Raw genomic sequence first — 15,874 nt, 5'->3', positions numbered from 1 at the left:
CAGCATATGTCACCAAACATTGAGTCTATTTGAACCACAGGGGTTTCTACTTCACCACCTTTGGCTGTAGAAGAAACAAGATTAATTCAAACAATTCTACCCTGATCTCGTGCGATCCATCCTGGGAAATTTACTCCTAAATACATATAAAATCCGGAACTCATATTCACACATCTAAGAGTAGGTGGCATTATTGTAATGTTAGGGTTGTGGTAGGGGTTGCTCTGTATTCCCACAATGCTGAGTAATATATCTCTCCTAGATAAAGCAATTGACTGAACTTTTACTGTAACTAATCTATGTGCTCTCTTTCAGACACTATCCTTGAAAACTGGCTCAAAGTTTATCTGTTCTTTCTTTCTAGATGAAACGACTAAAGGAGCTACATCCATTAACATTTACTTTTCCTTCCCATAGAAAGTACCCCTGGATCAGTGCTTCTTTGTTCTCTTTGTGTCTTTGCTCTGTTCTCTCAAACCCCCCGTCGGTTGTGGCAGATGGCCGCTCATACTGAGCCTGGTTCTGCTGGAGGTTTCTTCCTGTTAAAAGGGAGTTTTTCCTCTCCACTGTCGCTACATGCATGCTCAGTATGAGGGATTGCTGCAAAGTCAACGCCAGTAACTGTCCACTGTCTCTACATGCTCATCTGGGAGGAGGGAATGCTGCAAGTCACTGACTGAATGCAATCTGCTGGGTTTCCTTAGACAGAAAAACTTTTTATCCAATTTGAATAAATAAATGAATCTGACTGCACTGCTCAATGATTAGGATTAATTGGAATGTATGTACCTGACTTTTGCGAAGTGCCTTGAGACAACGTGTTGTGAATTGTCGCTATATAAATAAACTGTATTGAATTGGATTAATACCTCCAGGTGTCAATTTACCCTTCGCTTGCCCTCTAGCCAAAGTCACCAAATGCTAAAATGTTTCTGCATATAGATTATCTGACAGTATTCTTCCTTGTTTAGTGTCCCAAATGAAAAAACAGACCTCCACCACCTCCTAATCTATCTCCTCCTAATCAGGACCTTCAAATCACTTCTCTGTGATACAGTCTGGGCCCCAGTGGTAACTCTATCAGAAATGAGCATGTCCAGGAAAAACTTGTGCCCCTAATAGGAGATAGTTGTAAAATCTCTGTGCTTATACGTGACAGAAAGAACAAAGCCAAAAGGATATGAGACAGTAATAAACAATCAACAAAAGCCATAAACTGTCAGGTACAACCAGACACAGAGTTCATATCAGCAACTAAGTCATATAAACTGGCTTTACTGAACATTAGATCTCTGTCAGGAAAATCATTTTTAATCAATGTCTTCATTACTGACCACGATCTTGATGTTCTGTTTTTAACAGAAACATGGTTACATGAATTTAATGAAGCTCCCATTCTGATAGAGTCGACGCCTCCGAACTACAATTTTCTTTGTGAGAGGAGACAGCAAATAAAAGGTGGAGGGGTGGCCATTTTGTTTAAAGTTTTATTACAGTGTAAAAATGTATTTCTGGGCAAATTTGACTCTTTTCAATATTTGGCTCTCCAGGTAAAGAGCCCTTTCCGAACCATGTTCTTGAATATTTACAGGCCTCCTAAGTCCAAATCAAACTTTATCAGTGATTTTAATGAGCTTTTATCTGTGATTTGTGTTTATTATGACTGTTTAATTATTGTGGGAGACTTCAACATTCACATGGACAATCGTGAAGACAGAAGTGCAATAGATCTACGTGGCACTCTTAGAAATTTTGGTTTGACTCAACATGTTAAACAGCAAACGCACAAACAGGGACATATTTTGGACTTGATCATCACTAAGGGTCTAAACATTTCCAAGGTGTCTGTAACTGATGTTGCCCTATCTGACCACTTTTCTGTTATTTTTGAAAGCATCATCTGCAATGACTCAGTTTTCCAAGGAGACATAATAAGAAAACGCATATTTAAGGACAGTGCTGCTGAAATCTTTAACCAGATATAATCTACCTCCACTTTGCCCTGTAACACTGTAGATGAACTGATAGATAACTTTCATTCTAAAATCTCGGACATCATTGATTCAATTGCTCCAATTAAAGTGAAAGTCGTTTCTGGGAAGAAAATGTCTCCGTGGAGAAGTGCTCCACCAGTCAGAAGTGAAAAAACGGTGTGTCGAATAGCTGAACGCAGGTGGCGAAAGACTGGACTCCAGGTTCACTATATTATCTATAAAGAGAGACAATATATAGATATAACCTACAACTGAAAAATGCAAGGGAATCTTTCTTTTCTGAGATCATCAGCAAAAACATTAACAATGCTCGTGCATTATTTGCCACGGTCGACAGGTTAACAAACCCTCCTGTAACTGTAGCATCTGAACTCCACTCTACCAGGGCCTGCAATGAATTTGCTAAATTCTTTACTTAAAAAACCCAAAAGATCAGAGGGGCAGTCAGCACATCCACATCAACTCCAGTACCAATGTTGTCTCCAACTAGAACTGATTTTGATAAAATTTCCCAATTTCACCAAATAAACTGCAAAAACTTAGAAGTAATCGTACAGCAACTAAGCTCTTCTTCCTGCTGTCTCGATCTTTTACCCACAGCTTTCTTAAGAAAGCTTTGCCTGTAATAACATCTGATTTAACACAAATAATAAACACGTCCCTTTTGTCAGGTGTTTTCCCCCAGGCCCTAAAAACAGCAATTATCAAACCTCTATTGAAAAAGAGCAACTTGGACAAGCTGCTACTACAGAACTACTGGCCTATATCAAACCTCCCCTTCATCAGTAAGATTATTGAAAAAGCTGTGTTTCAGCAGTTAAACAACGTCCGTAAAACCAACCGCTTCGATGTCTTCCAGTCAGGCTTCCTGCTCACCACAGTACAGAGACTGCTCTTGTCAAGGTGTTCAATGACATGCGTATAAATACAGACTGTGGAAGAACCACAGTGCTGGTATTATTGGACCTTAGTGCAGCATTCAACACTGTTGATCACTCCATTTTATTAGAGCACCTGGAAAACTGGGTCGGTCTTTCTGGTATAGCATTCAACTGGTTTAAATCCTACTTGAAGGACAGGGACTTTTTTGTGTCAGTAGGTAACTTTACATCAGAGAACACAAAAATCACATGTGGCATTCCCCAAGGGTCCATCTTAGGGCCCCTCCTATTCAATATTCAATATCCTATTCTACATGCTCCCCCTAACTCAGATTTTAATAAATAACAACGTAAGTTATCATAACTATGCAGACGACACACAGCTATACGTTATGATGTCACCAGGTGACCATGAACCCATTCAAGCGCTGGGTAAATGCTTAGAAGAAATCAATGCATGGATGGGTCTAAATTTTCTTCAGCTGAATCAAAACAAAACTGAAGTAATAATCTTTGGACCAAAGGAAGAGCGTTTAAAAGTTAGCACACAGCTTCAGTTAATACAGCTAGAAACCACCAGTCAGGCTCGAAACCTGGGTGTAGTGATGGACTCAGACCTGAACCTTCAGAGGCACATAAAGACAGTGTTGGGACCCACAGCCATGGATTTCAACATTAAACTCCGGTACGGACTTTTCTGGAACTTTCAAAATAAAGTGCATTAACCTTCTTCCGGCACAGCCAGGAAACGGGATAACTGCGGACTTTACAGCCGTGCTGGGAAAGTGGAAAGGCAAAAGTAGACTGTTTTGCTTGGGCAGCAAACAAATCTGGTAAGGAAATGGGATTACAAGGGAAGAGATATAGCACAGCTGTGCCCTATTCAGTTATACCTTATTGGTTGTTTCCTAGCATTAATGTTGATCTAGATATCCATAAAGAAAGATTTATAAGGATAAGAGGAATTGGATAGATGTAGTACATCATAGAATTGAGAACACATACAGATCATTTCTTGCAATAGATACAGATGGTTCTGAGGATTCAGAGTCAGGTAAAACAGCATTTGCATATTTTATTCCTGAGTTAAACATATCATTGAAACAAAGAACATCAGATCATTTAGCTGTCTTTACAGTTGAAATGATTGTAATTCTGATGGCGTTACAATGGGTAGAACAAAACAGAATAGAAAGAGTTCTTATCTGCTCAGATTCACTGTCCTCCGTGATGTCGATTATGGGTTTCTTGTCCAAAAGCCGTATAGATTTAGTATATGAAATTTATGACATTTTATTTAGACTTATACAATTTCATTTAATAGTTAAGTTCATGTGGATTCCTGCTCATAAAGAAATTGTAGGTAATGAAGTTGCACATCGTTAAGCCAAACAGTCTTTAAGTCAAGATAGAGTTATGGAAATTGCATATAGTAAATCTTAAATAAAATCTGTTATTAAGAACAAAGTAAAATCAGAATGGCAGCGGCTTTGGGAAGAGGGAACCAAAGGGTGACATCTGTTTCAAATACAAAAATCGGTAGGTAAAATGGAAGTAAATGGAGAATATCGGAAAGAACAGGCAGTCATAACAAGATTACGATTAGGACATACAAAATTAAATAAAACATTACATATGTTGGGTAAACATCCAACAGGCAAATGTGATTGTGGAATGGATTTGGAAACAGTAGAGCATGTTCTAATTCAGTGTGAAAAATATAGGGTGAGTAGAGAAAAAAGTTAAAGCAAGAATTAAGGAAGTATGGTATGGAAGCATTAAAAGTGAATACAGTACTAGCTAAACAGGAAATGATAAATAGAGTATTTATAAGATTTTTAAGACAAACGGGATTATTTGCAAGAATATAAAATAGCTCAGTTAGGTTGTCTGGCCCACACTCCAGCACAGTAGATGCTGATAATGCATCTAAACGTTTGATGCCACCTGCCAAAAAATCATAAAGATGCAGGTGGATTCACTCCTGCTACTTTTGGTCCGCTTTAAATGGAACAAAACGTCTCTTCGAACTTAAACCATTGTCGCTGGTATCAAAGGTGTATAAAGTGTCCGAGCTACCGCACCCTGTTGGCGGTCAGACGCCTCGGAGCTCCTCCGGTCCTTGGTCCCCAGAAGCAATCACACACTCTATCTAAAGACTCTTAAATGAACAAATCTCAACCAGTTTCTCACTTTTAGCTTCTTTAATCTAAGTTAAGGCAGAGGAATGTTTACAGAGATCAGCACTGAGGCTCCCATCTCGGACCGTCACCGTCTGTTAGAGGATGACGAAGAGCCTCGATTTAAGGTCACATGTAGTTTTATATCTGGCAATCCAATGCAATGGATGTGGCCTCCCTCAGTGATTATCAGTAGACTATGTGTCACCATTGTGGTGTCTATCTGTTAGATTGTGTAGTAGCGGGTGTCCATACTTCATCTAAGTGTGCTGTGGCTTTCTAATCAAACCAGTTACCAGCTGCTCCACTATCAACCCCAGTGCCCCAGCCTTAGGTGATTTATGACGAACCTTGGGCCATTTATCCTTGTAATGTGTGTCGATGAGCATTTTTGTCCTATTCTAACAAAAGCGAAACAGAACTTATACTTTCTATCACTATGGCATAAAAGGGATTAACAGCTATGAGTCATATCAATAAAGGTTATTCCCAGGGGTGAAAGTGAGCCGGTACGGTCCGGTACTGCATTCCATTAAAAGATTCTGCGCCGGTACGTAGTACAGGTGTTACGTCGATTCACGTTTCCCCATCACCATACGGCAAAAAAGAGATAGAGAAACATATTTATATATACACACACACATATACATATATATATATATATATATATACATACATACAGAAATGTATATATATATATACACCCCACAGATGTTCTGGTCCTATATGGTCCTATAATGGTACTATAAACCCCGTCAGATGCGAGTTTCCCCGTCTATAATACAGGAAGAACGGTATCTGACGGGGTCTGGAGACCCATCAGATACCGTTTCCCCTGTTTAATACAGGGGGAACGATATCTATCTTTCAAAAAAGTGGCACAGCTTCGCCGAAACACGTTGTTTGACCTTTCACGCTGTCTGCGGCGCAAGCACGGCGCGCTGGTTACGAGCGCTGAACAAGCACGCGCCTTTTTTGCCACGTGAGTATGGCAAGCCAACTGTGCCACAAAACGCCACTTTTACCACGCGTCTGGTTAAATGGTCACGCAAAAAACGCCGTTTTTTAAGTCAAAAACCCATCAAAACGCCGTTTTTTACGGCGTTTAAAGAGCGCCACAGAACGCCGTAAAAAATGTCACAGAACGCCGTAAAAAACGGCGTTTTCTCAAATTAAGCAATGCCCTGCCCACACTCTTCTTAGCCAGTAAATTTAAACTCCAGCCATCCAATAAGAGAAGTAGAACTGCAGACCCCACTAATTCATGACAGATCAACTGTGCTGAAATGAGATCTGAATTTTGAATTCCGAGTTGTAGCTGTAATACTATTCTCCTCCACCAGATGGCACTCGCACGGGAGCTAGTCTGCAGAAACGCTATCTGTGGACATTTGGTGGTTGTAATGTTATTAAATACAGAAAAATTAATCTTGTATTCCGTGTTTGCTGTTATTTTTCTATGAACCATTGCTAGAAAGATTCTTAATCTATGAGTTGGCATGAATAAGAACCCTAAAATAGAAATTCTCTATCGCATTATTTTGTTTTTTATACAACTCAGAAAAGGTCCTAATAAAATGATCAATACAACTATCTGATGTTCAATAACACAACTATTTTTTACATTTTTACTAATATAATGACCAATTCCCATATCTCATTACTGGAATTATCATGTTACATATTTTCAATCAAAGCAAGACTGCCCAAAAAGGCATGCACCTGCAGTTCCTTCTGCGTGTCACAGTCCTAAATAATTATCTAGGCGCTCTTTATCTTTACTCATACATGTCTCTCAAAGTGCAAATACAATACTATAGTACAGACATCTTTTCATCTACACATTTATTCCCTCACTTGTACATTAAGTAGGCCTATTCTGTTTTTGGTTGGTTATAATCTGGTTAAATACAGGGAAAGAAATGTGTGTTGTGTTATTATTTTTCTATAAACAACTTTAGAAATGTAAAGTGTTTTTGTTTTGCCTTTTTTTTTTATTACCCACTGTTTATTTCTATGATTTATTCATGTATTTTCAGAATCTACCAATACAGTGGGCAAAAAAGTATTCAGTCAGCCACTGATTGTGCAATTTGTCCTACGTAGAAAGATGAGAGGTCTGTAATGTTCATCATACACTTCAACTATGATAGACAAAATAAGAAAATAATCCAGGAAATCATATTGTAGGATTTTGTGTGTTCGATTTAATGGACTGGGAGATTTTACACAGGTGGTGCACAGACATAAAAAAATGCCGCTTGCATTAGGACAGGGCAAACAATAAATCACTGACCAGCTACAAACTTTTAAATAAAAACCGCGAAAACAACCAAACTGTCAAATATGTTATTTAAAAGAAATCAAAACTTGACCACAATGCAGAGAACAATTACTTCTTTGTTCAAAAGAAAAGACAGAAACTGAAGATGAAAAGTTATGCTTCAGAAAATGGTTTATCATTGTTTCATACATGGCAGTTCTTTAACAATTGAGATAGGGATTCTAAATTCTGCCTTATACAGACAGCCTACGGTAAAGTAAAATATTGATATGTTTTAATTAGTTTGAGTTTGGACTTTGTTGAGAGAGAGAGATCTCGAGGGGGCCACAGATGAGAATAACAATTAACACACACACACAATATATATATATATATACAATATATACAATATATATATATATTGTATATATTGTATATATATATATATATACATACATACAGTTGGTAGCACTGTTGTCTTGCAGCAAGAAGGTCCTGTGTTCAATTCCCGGCCTGGGGTCTTTCTGCATGGAGTTTGCATGTTCTCCCTGTGCATGCGTGGGTTCTCCCCGGGTACTCCGGCTTCTTCCAAAAGAAATACCTGTTAGGTTAATTCATCAACTTTAAAAGTTGAGCATTTGTTTTTCAATATTTATTTGATTTTTTTGCCCAGACCTATGCACTAGACCAGTGGTTACCAAAGTGGGGGTTGGGACCTACAGGGGATTTGCGAGGCATCAAGTTGGGGGTCTGGAGATTATTTCAAGATACACAATTTCTTAAATAATAATTAGGCTATACTTATTTAATTTGTAATTTAATATAGTCTGTAGAAGTAAATTACATCAAGTAACAATACATACAACTAAACTATGTATTACAAAACCAGATTGTAAATGTTTGTGCCAAAACATAAGTGTAAAACTAACAGGTTTTCTTTCTTTGCTGTCCGTCTTTAGGTTCCAAACTCACCAAACATGCAGTCCTGCAACAGTGTCTTTGAAGGCCCTCTTTTGTCCTTTGCACTTCCAATTACAAGTGCTGGCCAGGCTGTTTGCAAGGGTTGCAGTTAACATCCTTTGGATCATACTGTCAGCGTTGGTCCCACCAACCAATGCCAAACGAGTAACCTTAATTTAAAGAGAAAAAAAAGGTTAATCTTGTCAAAATCTAAATGTAACTAAAATAGAACAAATTTGAAATAAAAATATAGTACTCAAACCAAAAACGGTTAACTTAAAATTGACAATTTTTTGGCGAACTGAGGTGTCCTTCAGTGCTGCTTCTAGTTCCTCGAACTGGTCCTCATTCATGAGTGGGAGAGCAACTGGGAAGTCTTTCTGAGAAGCATCTCTCTCAAGACCAATCTCTGTTGTAATCGCAGCAACTTGAGTTTTTAAAATCTGCATGTCCTTTGATATCTATTTTATCTCGATGAGTACTTGGGCAAGCTGTGTTAGTACTTTGTTCCCTACAATGTCTTTAGGAAAGGACAAATTAATTATAGACCAAAATAAAAAATAAAAAATAAATGACAAAATGAAATTGAAAAAATGACACTTACCTTTCAACACAACTTGTTTAGGCTCTGCGGGACACTGCCACTCTGCCTCAGAGCCTTAATAGTTGAAAGAAATTACAATGTCAGCATTGCATAATAGTGATGTGCTAAATGAGCTGTAACACATGTATATACAGTGGGGAGAACAAGTATTTGATACACTGCCGATTTCTCAGGTTTTTCAACTGTGAGCGACGGAAACTAAAACAAAAATCCAGAAAATCACATTGGGTAATTTTTTAGAAATTAATTTGAATTTTATTGCATGACATAAATATTTGATACATCAGAAAAACAAAACTTAATATTTTGGTACAGAAACCTTCATTTGCAATTCCAGATATCAGACGTTTCCTGTTGTTCTTGACGAGGCTTGCACACAGTGCAGCAGGATTATGGATCACTCCTCTATACAGATCTTCTCCAGATCCTTCAGGTTTCAGACCTGTCACTGGGCAACACGGACTTTCAGCTCCCTTTAAAGTTTCTCGATTGGGTTCAGGTCTGTAGACTAGCTAGGCCACCGCAGGACCTTGAGATGCTTCTAACGGAGCCACTCCTTAGTTGCCCTGGCTGTGTGCTTTTGGTCGTTGTCATGCTGGAAGACCCAGCCACGACCCATCTTTAATGCCCCTACTGAGGGAAGGAGCATCCCCAAAGAATGATGTTTCCACCTCCATGCTTCATGGTAGGGATGGTGTTCTTGGGGTTGTGCTCATCCTTTTTCTTCCTCCAAACATGGTGAGTCGAGTTTAGACCAAAAAGCTCTATTTTTGTCTCATCAGACCACAGAACCTTCTCCCATTCCTCCTCTGGATCATCCAGATGGTTGTTGGAAAACTTCCGACGGGCCTGGACATGAGCTGGCTTGAACAGGGAGACCTTGCGTGCTCTGCTGGATTTTCATCCATGGCGGCGTAGTGTGTTACTGGTGGTCTTCTTTGAGACTGTGGTCCCAGCTCTCTTCAGGTCACTGACTAGGTCCTGCCGTGTAGTTCTGGGCTGATGTCTCACCTTCTTCATGATCATTGATGCCCCATGAGGTGAGATCTTGCATGGAGCCCCAGACGGATGGAGATTCACCGTCATCTTGAACTTCTTCCATTTTCTTATAATTGCACCAACAGTTCTTCTCACCAAGCTGCTTGGCTATTTTCCTGTAGCTCATCCCAGCCTTGTGCAGGTCTACTATTTTACCCCTGATGTCTTTCCACAGCTCTCTGGTCTTGGCCGTTGTGGAGAGGTTGGAGCTTGTTTGATACAGTGTGGACAGGTGTCTTTTATACAGGTAACAAGTTCAAATAGGTGCAGTTAATACAGGTAATGAGTTGAGAACAGGATGGCTTCTAGGTGATCAAATACTTATGCAATAAAATGCAAATGAATTACTTAAAAATCACACAATGTGATTTTCTAGATTTTTGTTTTAGATTCTATTACTCACTGTTGAAGGGTAGCTACGATAAAAATGAAAGACTTCTACATGCTTTGCAAGTGGGGAAACCTTATTTCACTCGCTGCGAGGAGAACGGACAGATGTGCTTCAGTTACAAATCTCCTACCGCTCTGAAAACCATCTGTCCGCACCTCTCTTTTTTTCTTTCGGGGGTCCCCAGTTACAAAAAACGTTGCTCTCTAAGGATGGGAAAAACAGCTGCATCGTAAACAGGTCATAAACACCATTATCTTGTAACAACACACTTCCACAGTCTCCCCATCTTAGCATCAGTGTGTCTTCTGTTCAGCGCAATCAGCCTTCATCTTTATGACCTCCTCAACTGTGGCTGCTTCCTTCTCAGCTCCACCTCTGATCTTTGCCTGCAGACAACTCACACATACATCATGAAAGGTTATAAAATCAAATAGTGTCAGGACGTGAACAACGGACGAACCCAGAATGCAGACTAGCAGGCAGCATGACGGTAGGTGAAAAACAATTTAATAAAAAAACAAAAACTCACTCACAGATGGTGACCGCAAAAACAGACGTGGGCAGGTTGGCAAGACAGGCTTGGCATGATGAAAACGCAAGACTTGAGCATGATTTGAAAAGATGTTTCCACGACGACTAACAGATCAGGTGTGTATATATGGCGTGAAAATCAGGTGGAGCAAGGAGACAGATTAATTTGGACAGGTGAACCGAATAAACTTAATTGACAGAGAAGACAACGTGACAGGAGCAAAACATGGCTTGAACAGAACGCAAATCCAAGGAAACAAACGAATAGAAATATAACTAGAAAAACATGAAACAAAAGCATAAACAGGAAAATAATAAACAGAAGCATGATTCAAGACCTGAACTGTGAATAAGACCAACAAGAACCCAGAAACCAAAAACCAAACAACCCCAAATCATAACAAATAGTCAAGTTAAAGAATAGGAGAATATATAAGATAAATCTATATTCAATTATTCCAACAGATATAAAATCATTAAAAACAATCATTTGTTCAGACTCAAGTTCAGCATTATTAAGTTTAAAACATAATCATTCAGAGGGTAGATCAGACATTTTGTTGGAAATAAAACATACTTTATTTAGAATAAAAAGGATGGGATTAATATTAGTGTTTTTATGGGTATCAGCACATGTAGGAGTTGGAGGGAATGAGATGGCGGACAGGATAGCAAAGAAAGCAACACAAAACATTAGCTTTATAATTAATATTAGTAGTTCAGAGACAAGAAATATAATTAAACAGAGAATCAGGAAAGAGTGGCAAAAAAGGTGTGATGAAGAAAGGAAAGGAAGATGGTTTTACAGAATCAACAAGATAGTAGGAGAAGTAAGAACTGGAAGAAGGAGCAGAAAAGAGGAAAGGTTAATTACAAGATTAAGATTCGGACATACTGGACTTAATTCTACATTGTTTAAAATAAAGAAACATAATACAGGAAAATGTGATCATTGTGGAGAGGAGGAAACAATAGAACATGTAATATTGAAGTGTCAGAAATATGAACAAGAAAGAACAATTTTGAGGAGAGAATTTGTAGGTATTAAAGAACATTTTATTTTGATAGATACTTTGCAAAGAAGTTTAGGTATCAAACATATTCAAATTATAGTTAGATTTAAAAAAACAAAAACTAAATTAATAAATAGAATTTGATTGTTGTAATAGTAAATAAGATTTAAAACCATGAAGAACCACACTCCATACCAGTAGGTGGCGGTAATGCACCCATAAAGTTATTTGCCAACCGCCAAAAATAATACAAGAAGAAGAAGAAGATTTCAGACACATCAGCTCTGTGTCGTGGAAAGAAGAGTTGTTAGTGAATATGAGCGACTCACTAATAATGCTTTTAGTTATCCAGTTGAACCTGTGTGATAATGTGATGCCTTCCAGAGATGACCCGCCATGATGAGGTACTTTTTAAAAATACGAATTAAGATTTCTTTTTTCTTAAAAGTCTGTGTGCAACGAAGCATGTGTCGGCTGCTAGTCTTTAGCCCGGCGAGCACGTGTTAGTCACGCCGGTTCTGTTGGACTAATCTGTGATAATGTGAATGAAACTACTTGTTTGACAGAAAAGTACCGAAACAAGTATGCATGTTAAAGTTACCTGCTTTATTTACAGGTTTCTAACTGGAGATGTTGCAGTGATCGTGTTAATTTCAGCGCTAAGGCAGTGAAGTTTTGGAAGGTAAAACTTTAGAGAACTTTTATGTCTTTCTTCCTATTCGGTAGATTTGATGAGTTTTGTTATCCCTGTCTGAAACAGTATTGTGGAAATCAATGCTATCTGATCTACTTCTTCAGGGTGATGTGTAAAGACAGGCGTTCTCGATGGAAGATCAATAATATGTCTTGTTGCAGGATTGTGAAGATGATTCACCGAGGAAGAGGAGGCAAAGCAGAAAGGTTTGTTCTGATCCATTCTTATGATGTATTCTGCCACCTCCTCTGTGATGAAAACTGCTGCATAGGAAGTGCCGTCTGATGCGACAACTGACGATTTTTATTAGAGCTTTTCTGAGAAGGGAGCAAAACATTTGGGCTTTATTGTGTACAATCTGAACATGCATTAATCAAAACGTTGTGTGTCGTTTAGGTGCAGGTGTACCAGTGGCAAGAACCAAACTTGAAGATGACACGTGGTTCCTGCAGACACTAATGGGTAAAGGTGTTAAGATTTAATTATAATTGAAATCAAGCCAGTGATGATACAAGTTATCCCTGTCTGAAAAATCCTCTGTGGAGTTATGGTAACCTGAGGCTTGGTTCAAAGCGCTGTGCTGCATATTTCTACCAACTGATGTTGAGATTTCATTTTTTTTTTCTCCCTTTTTATTACTTTACAGATGGACCCAAGACCAGTTTGGATGAATTGGTCGGTGTGATGCTTAATAAAATCAGAAGCAGAATGTTGGAATAAATGAAAACAAATTTATTTAACCAATGTATAAGGTAAAGCCAGAGATGCTGACGGTCCAGCTGCTTTTACTCAGACTGGGTTGAACTTGTAGGATTTCTTCTTTAAATTTTCTAGATATATCTTCTCCTCGAGGAGATTTTCACGATCCTGTGGAAGAGATAATGTGAAGCCTCAGTTATGAAGTATAAAGAAGATTTTAATTTTATGGAAGAAAATTAGTAGTTTTGTAATTGTTTTTGTGGACCCAATTATGTGAAAATGTATAAAATAAAATGTTTTTTTTTTCTATTAAACAAATGTCAGCCATGAATTTATACCCACAATTAAAGAAATGTAACTGAAATGGTGAACTAAGTCATTTCATGGTTTCAGTAATTAAAAATCTAGATGAATTCATAACGGACAGCTTAAAGATTAACAGGGCAACCAGCCCCTCTGTTTACATTTCTTTAAAACTGAAGACACACAAATGTTTGACACTGAGGTGTTCCAGCCAGCTTTTACAATCCCTGTGTGTGTTTTATAAAATCTATATTGGTTATGGATAATGTTTGAGTAGTAACTGGTCTGTTGTAATGAAAATATTCATGGAAAAAGCAATGTCCAAATTTAAGACTACACGGGTAACAAAAACAGGTCAAATCTAAAATTTGATGTGTAAAGTTTGGTATTTAACATCTATTGAAAGAAATTCATAATTTACCATAACTATTAATGTTTTGGTGTTTACAATTTCATTTAGTGTTACTCCTCCTGCAAAGAACTGGAGTTTCCTCTTCAGAACCTGCAAGCTGGCTCATTTAACATATGAGGAACTGATAAATATTCACACTTATTTTCACTTTTAATCTCAAGGTTACAACACAGCCATGAGGGCGTTGCATCCTTTATATTTACATGGATCCCACACGATTCATAATAAATCTGGGCCCGTATTCACAAAGATTCTCAGTCCTCCCAGAAAGCTCCTAACTTATCTTAAAAATTCTTGGTAAGGACTCCTAGTTTAAGAGTGATCCAGTTTACTGTTGAGAGCAACTGAGCAAGGAGAGGACAGAAAGTCCTATCTTGGAGAGGAGGTGTGGTTGACCCCCTTGCTAGGTGTGATGCTGTCAGCTAAGAGCTGTGATAGGTAAAACAAAAAACAAATGTGCTCCTAGTAATCAATGGAGAGAAATTAAACGATGATAGAATTTAGATTGGATTCTGAAATATGTAAATCATGATGATAACTTAGTAAAATTTTATTAATTGTCACACTGCATCAAAATGTTTGATCGTAGCTTATTCACATGCTGATCATTTTAATTTGCCTATGTTGACTCACCATGCTGGTCGTTTTCATACTGCATCTATTTCATATTAATTTCATATAAATATTAAAATTCAGCATTTTACTGTGTTCTCCTTGAGGTTATAAAGAGGTTTAGTTTGGTAAAATGGCCAAAACAAGAAGAGATGGAGGAAAAGAGAGGAGTGTTGAAGGGTAGAGTTGGTCCTGGAATCACGGTGGGAACAGGCATTGCTGAGCAGACGAATGCGTCGTTCCCTCTGCTTTCAGCACCAGCCTGGAATGTGAGCAGCTCAGGTATCTGCTGCAATCAGAAGCTAGAGAGGAGAGAGCAGCACACAGGCAGACTTCTCCACAGACGGGGAGCGTTCTAGATGACCGTTTAGGCTTAGCCTGCTGACATCATCATGTACAATACAACAAATCATCATCAGCAGCATCAGAGCCAGGGACTTAAAAAAGCTCAACAAGCTGATAAAGAAGGCTGGCTCTGTTCTGGGGACTCTTCTGGAACCTCTGGAGATCATTGTGGAAAGATGAATTCTTCATAAAATGAAGAACATAATGGAGAACCCTGAACATCCTCTTCATCAGACTGTCCTACAACAACAGAGTGTCTTCAGTCAGAGGCTTCTTCAGATCTGCTGTAAGACGGACAGCTACAGGAGATCCTTCCTGCCCACAACCATCAGCATCTACAACGTTTCTTTGAAGAAACCTTCATAATGAGCTACAACAACATTTAATTTCCCTTTGGGATTAATAAAGTATTTTGAATTGAATTGAAAATACTTATTCACCTCATTTACATCTTCCTTCTATGTATATAGTGTTTAGATTATTGTATTGTATCTTGTCTGAAGTATATATATATATATATATATATATATATATATATATTCGAGTTATTTATTTTTTGAAAGCATTTTGCAGTCTGTAAATATTTAATGAATTTATTATTATATTGCTCGTAATTTTGTTCACTTCTTATTCATGGTTATTATTGTTTCTATTATTTATCCTTCCTAATATTACCTTAGTAGAGGTGCACTTTTAATCTGTCCTGCCACTGAACCCATTTAATTTCACTCTAAATGGGGATGATAAGACTCATCTCTAAGTTAATAATTGTATGAGTCTTATAGAGGTTTCTGTGCTCATTTATTCGATTGTTAAGGGGGTGGATCCCTGCGCGGTTGAGTTGGTAGCTCACCTTTCTCTCTGTCTTTCGGCTATCTTCTCTGCTTAAGATACTCTTAGGCTCGCTAAAAGTCCTCCTCCCTATTTATCATGCTATTTATTTCCTCACATTCA

At 38.1% G+C, this 15,874-nt stretch overlaps 1 protein-coding gene, 1 long non-coding RNA gene and 2 other non-coding genes across 7 annotated transcripts in view; 3 read left to right on the top strand and 1 right to left on the bottom strand.

Annotated features, from left to right (window-relative positions):
• Positions 1-12,091: 12,091 nt before the first annotated feature.
• Positions 12,092-13,612, top strand: LOC124864286. 2 transcript variants are annotated; one of them, XR_007037280.1, is made up of 5 exons: positions 12,092-12,259; positions 12,472-12,537; positions 12,654-12,755; positions 12,946-13,011; positions 13,196-13,612. It is a non-coding gene; the product is annotated as an uncharacterized LOC124864286 (long non-coding RNA). The 2 variants fall into 2 exon arrangements; XR_007037279.1 differs by having other exon boundaries at positions 12,098-12,259; positions 12,711-12,755.
• LOC124865075 lies at positions 12,796-12,872 on the top strand. The gene has a single exon (XR_007037440.1). It is a non-coding gene; the product is annotated as a small nucleolar RNA SNORD49 (small nucleolar RNA).
• LOC124865086 lies at positions 13,044-13,115 on the top strand. The gene has a single exon (XR_007037450.1). It is a non-coding gene; the product is annotated as a small nucleolar RNA R38 (small nucleolar RNA).
• LOC124864285 (fas-binding factor 1 homolog) overlaps positions 13,284-15,874 on the bottom strand; it is a 20,331-nt gene continuing 17,740 nt past the window's right edge. For 2 of the 3 annotated variants that reach the window (XM_047359009.1, XM_047359010.1), the window contains one exon: positions 13,319-13,416. In XM_047359009.1, the coding sequence (XP_047214965.1) occupies positions 13,339-13,416 (78 nt within the window). In that variant the 3' untranslated portion in view covers positions 13,319-13,338. Of the gene's footprint in view, positions 13,417-15,874 lie in introns of all 3 variants that reach the window. The other variant, XM_047359011.1, reaches the window with a different exon arrangement.

This window comes from Girardinichthys multiradiatus, chromosome Y, assembly GCF_021462225.1.
Source record: "Girardinichthys multiradiatus isolate DD_20200921_A chromosome Y, DD_fGirMul_XY1, whole genome shotgun sequence".
In the NCBI taxonomy this organism is placed as follows: domain Eukaryota; kingdom Metazoa; phylum Chordata; class Actinopteri; order Cyprinodontiformes; family Goodeidae; genus Girardinichthys; species Girardinichthys multiradiatus.
The sequence above is the reverse complement of the archived record's forward strand: the minus strand, read 5'-3'. Positions and strand labels throughout refer to the sequence as shown.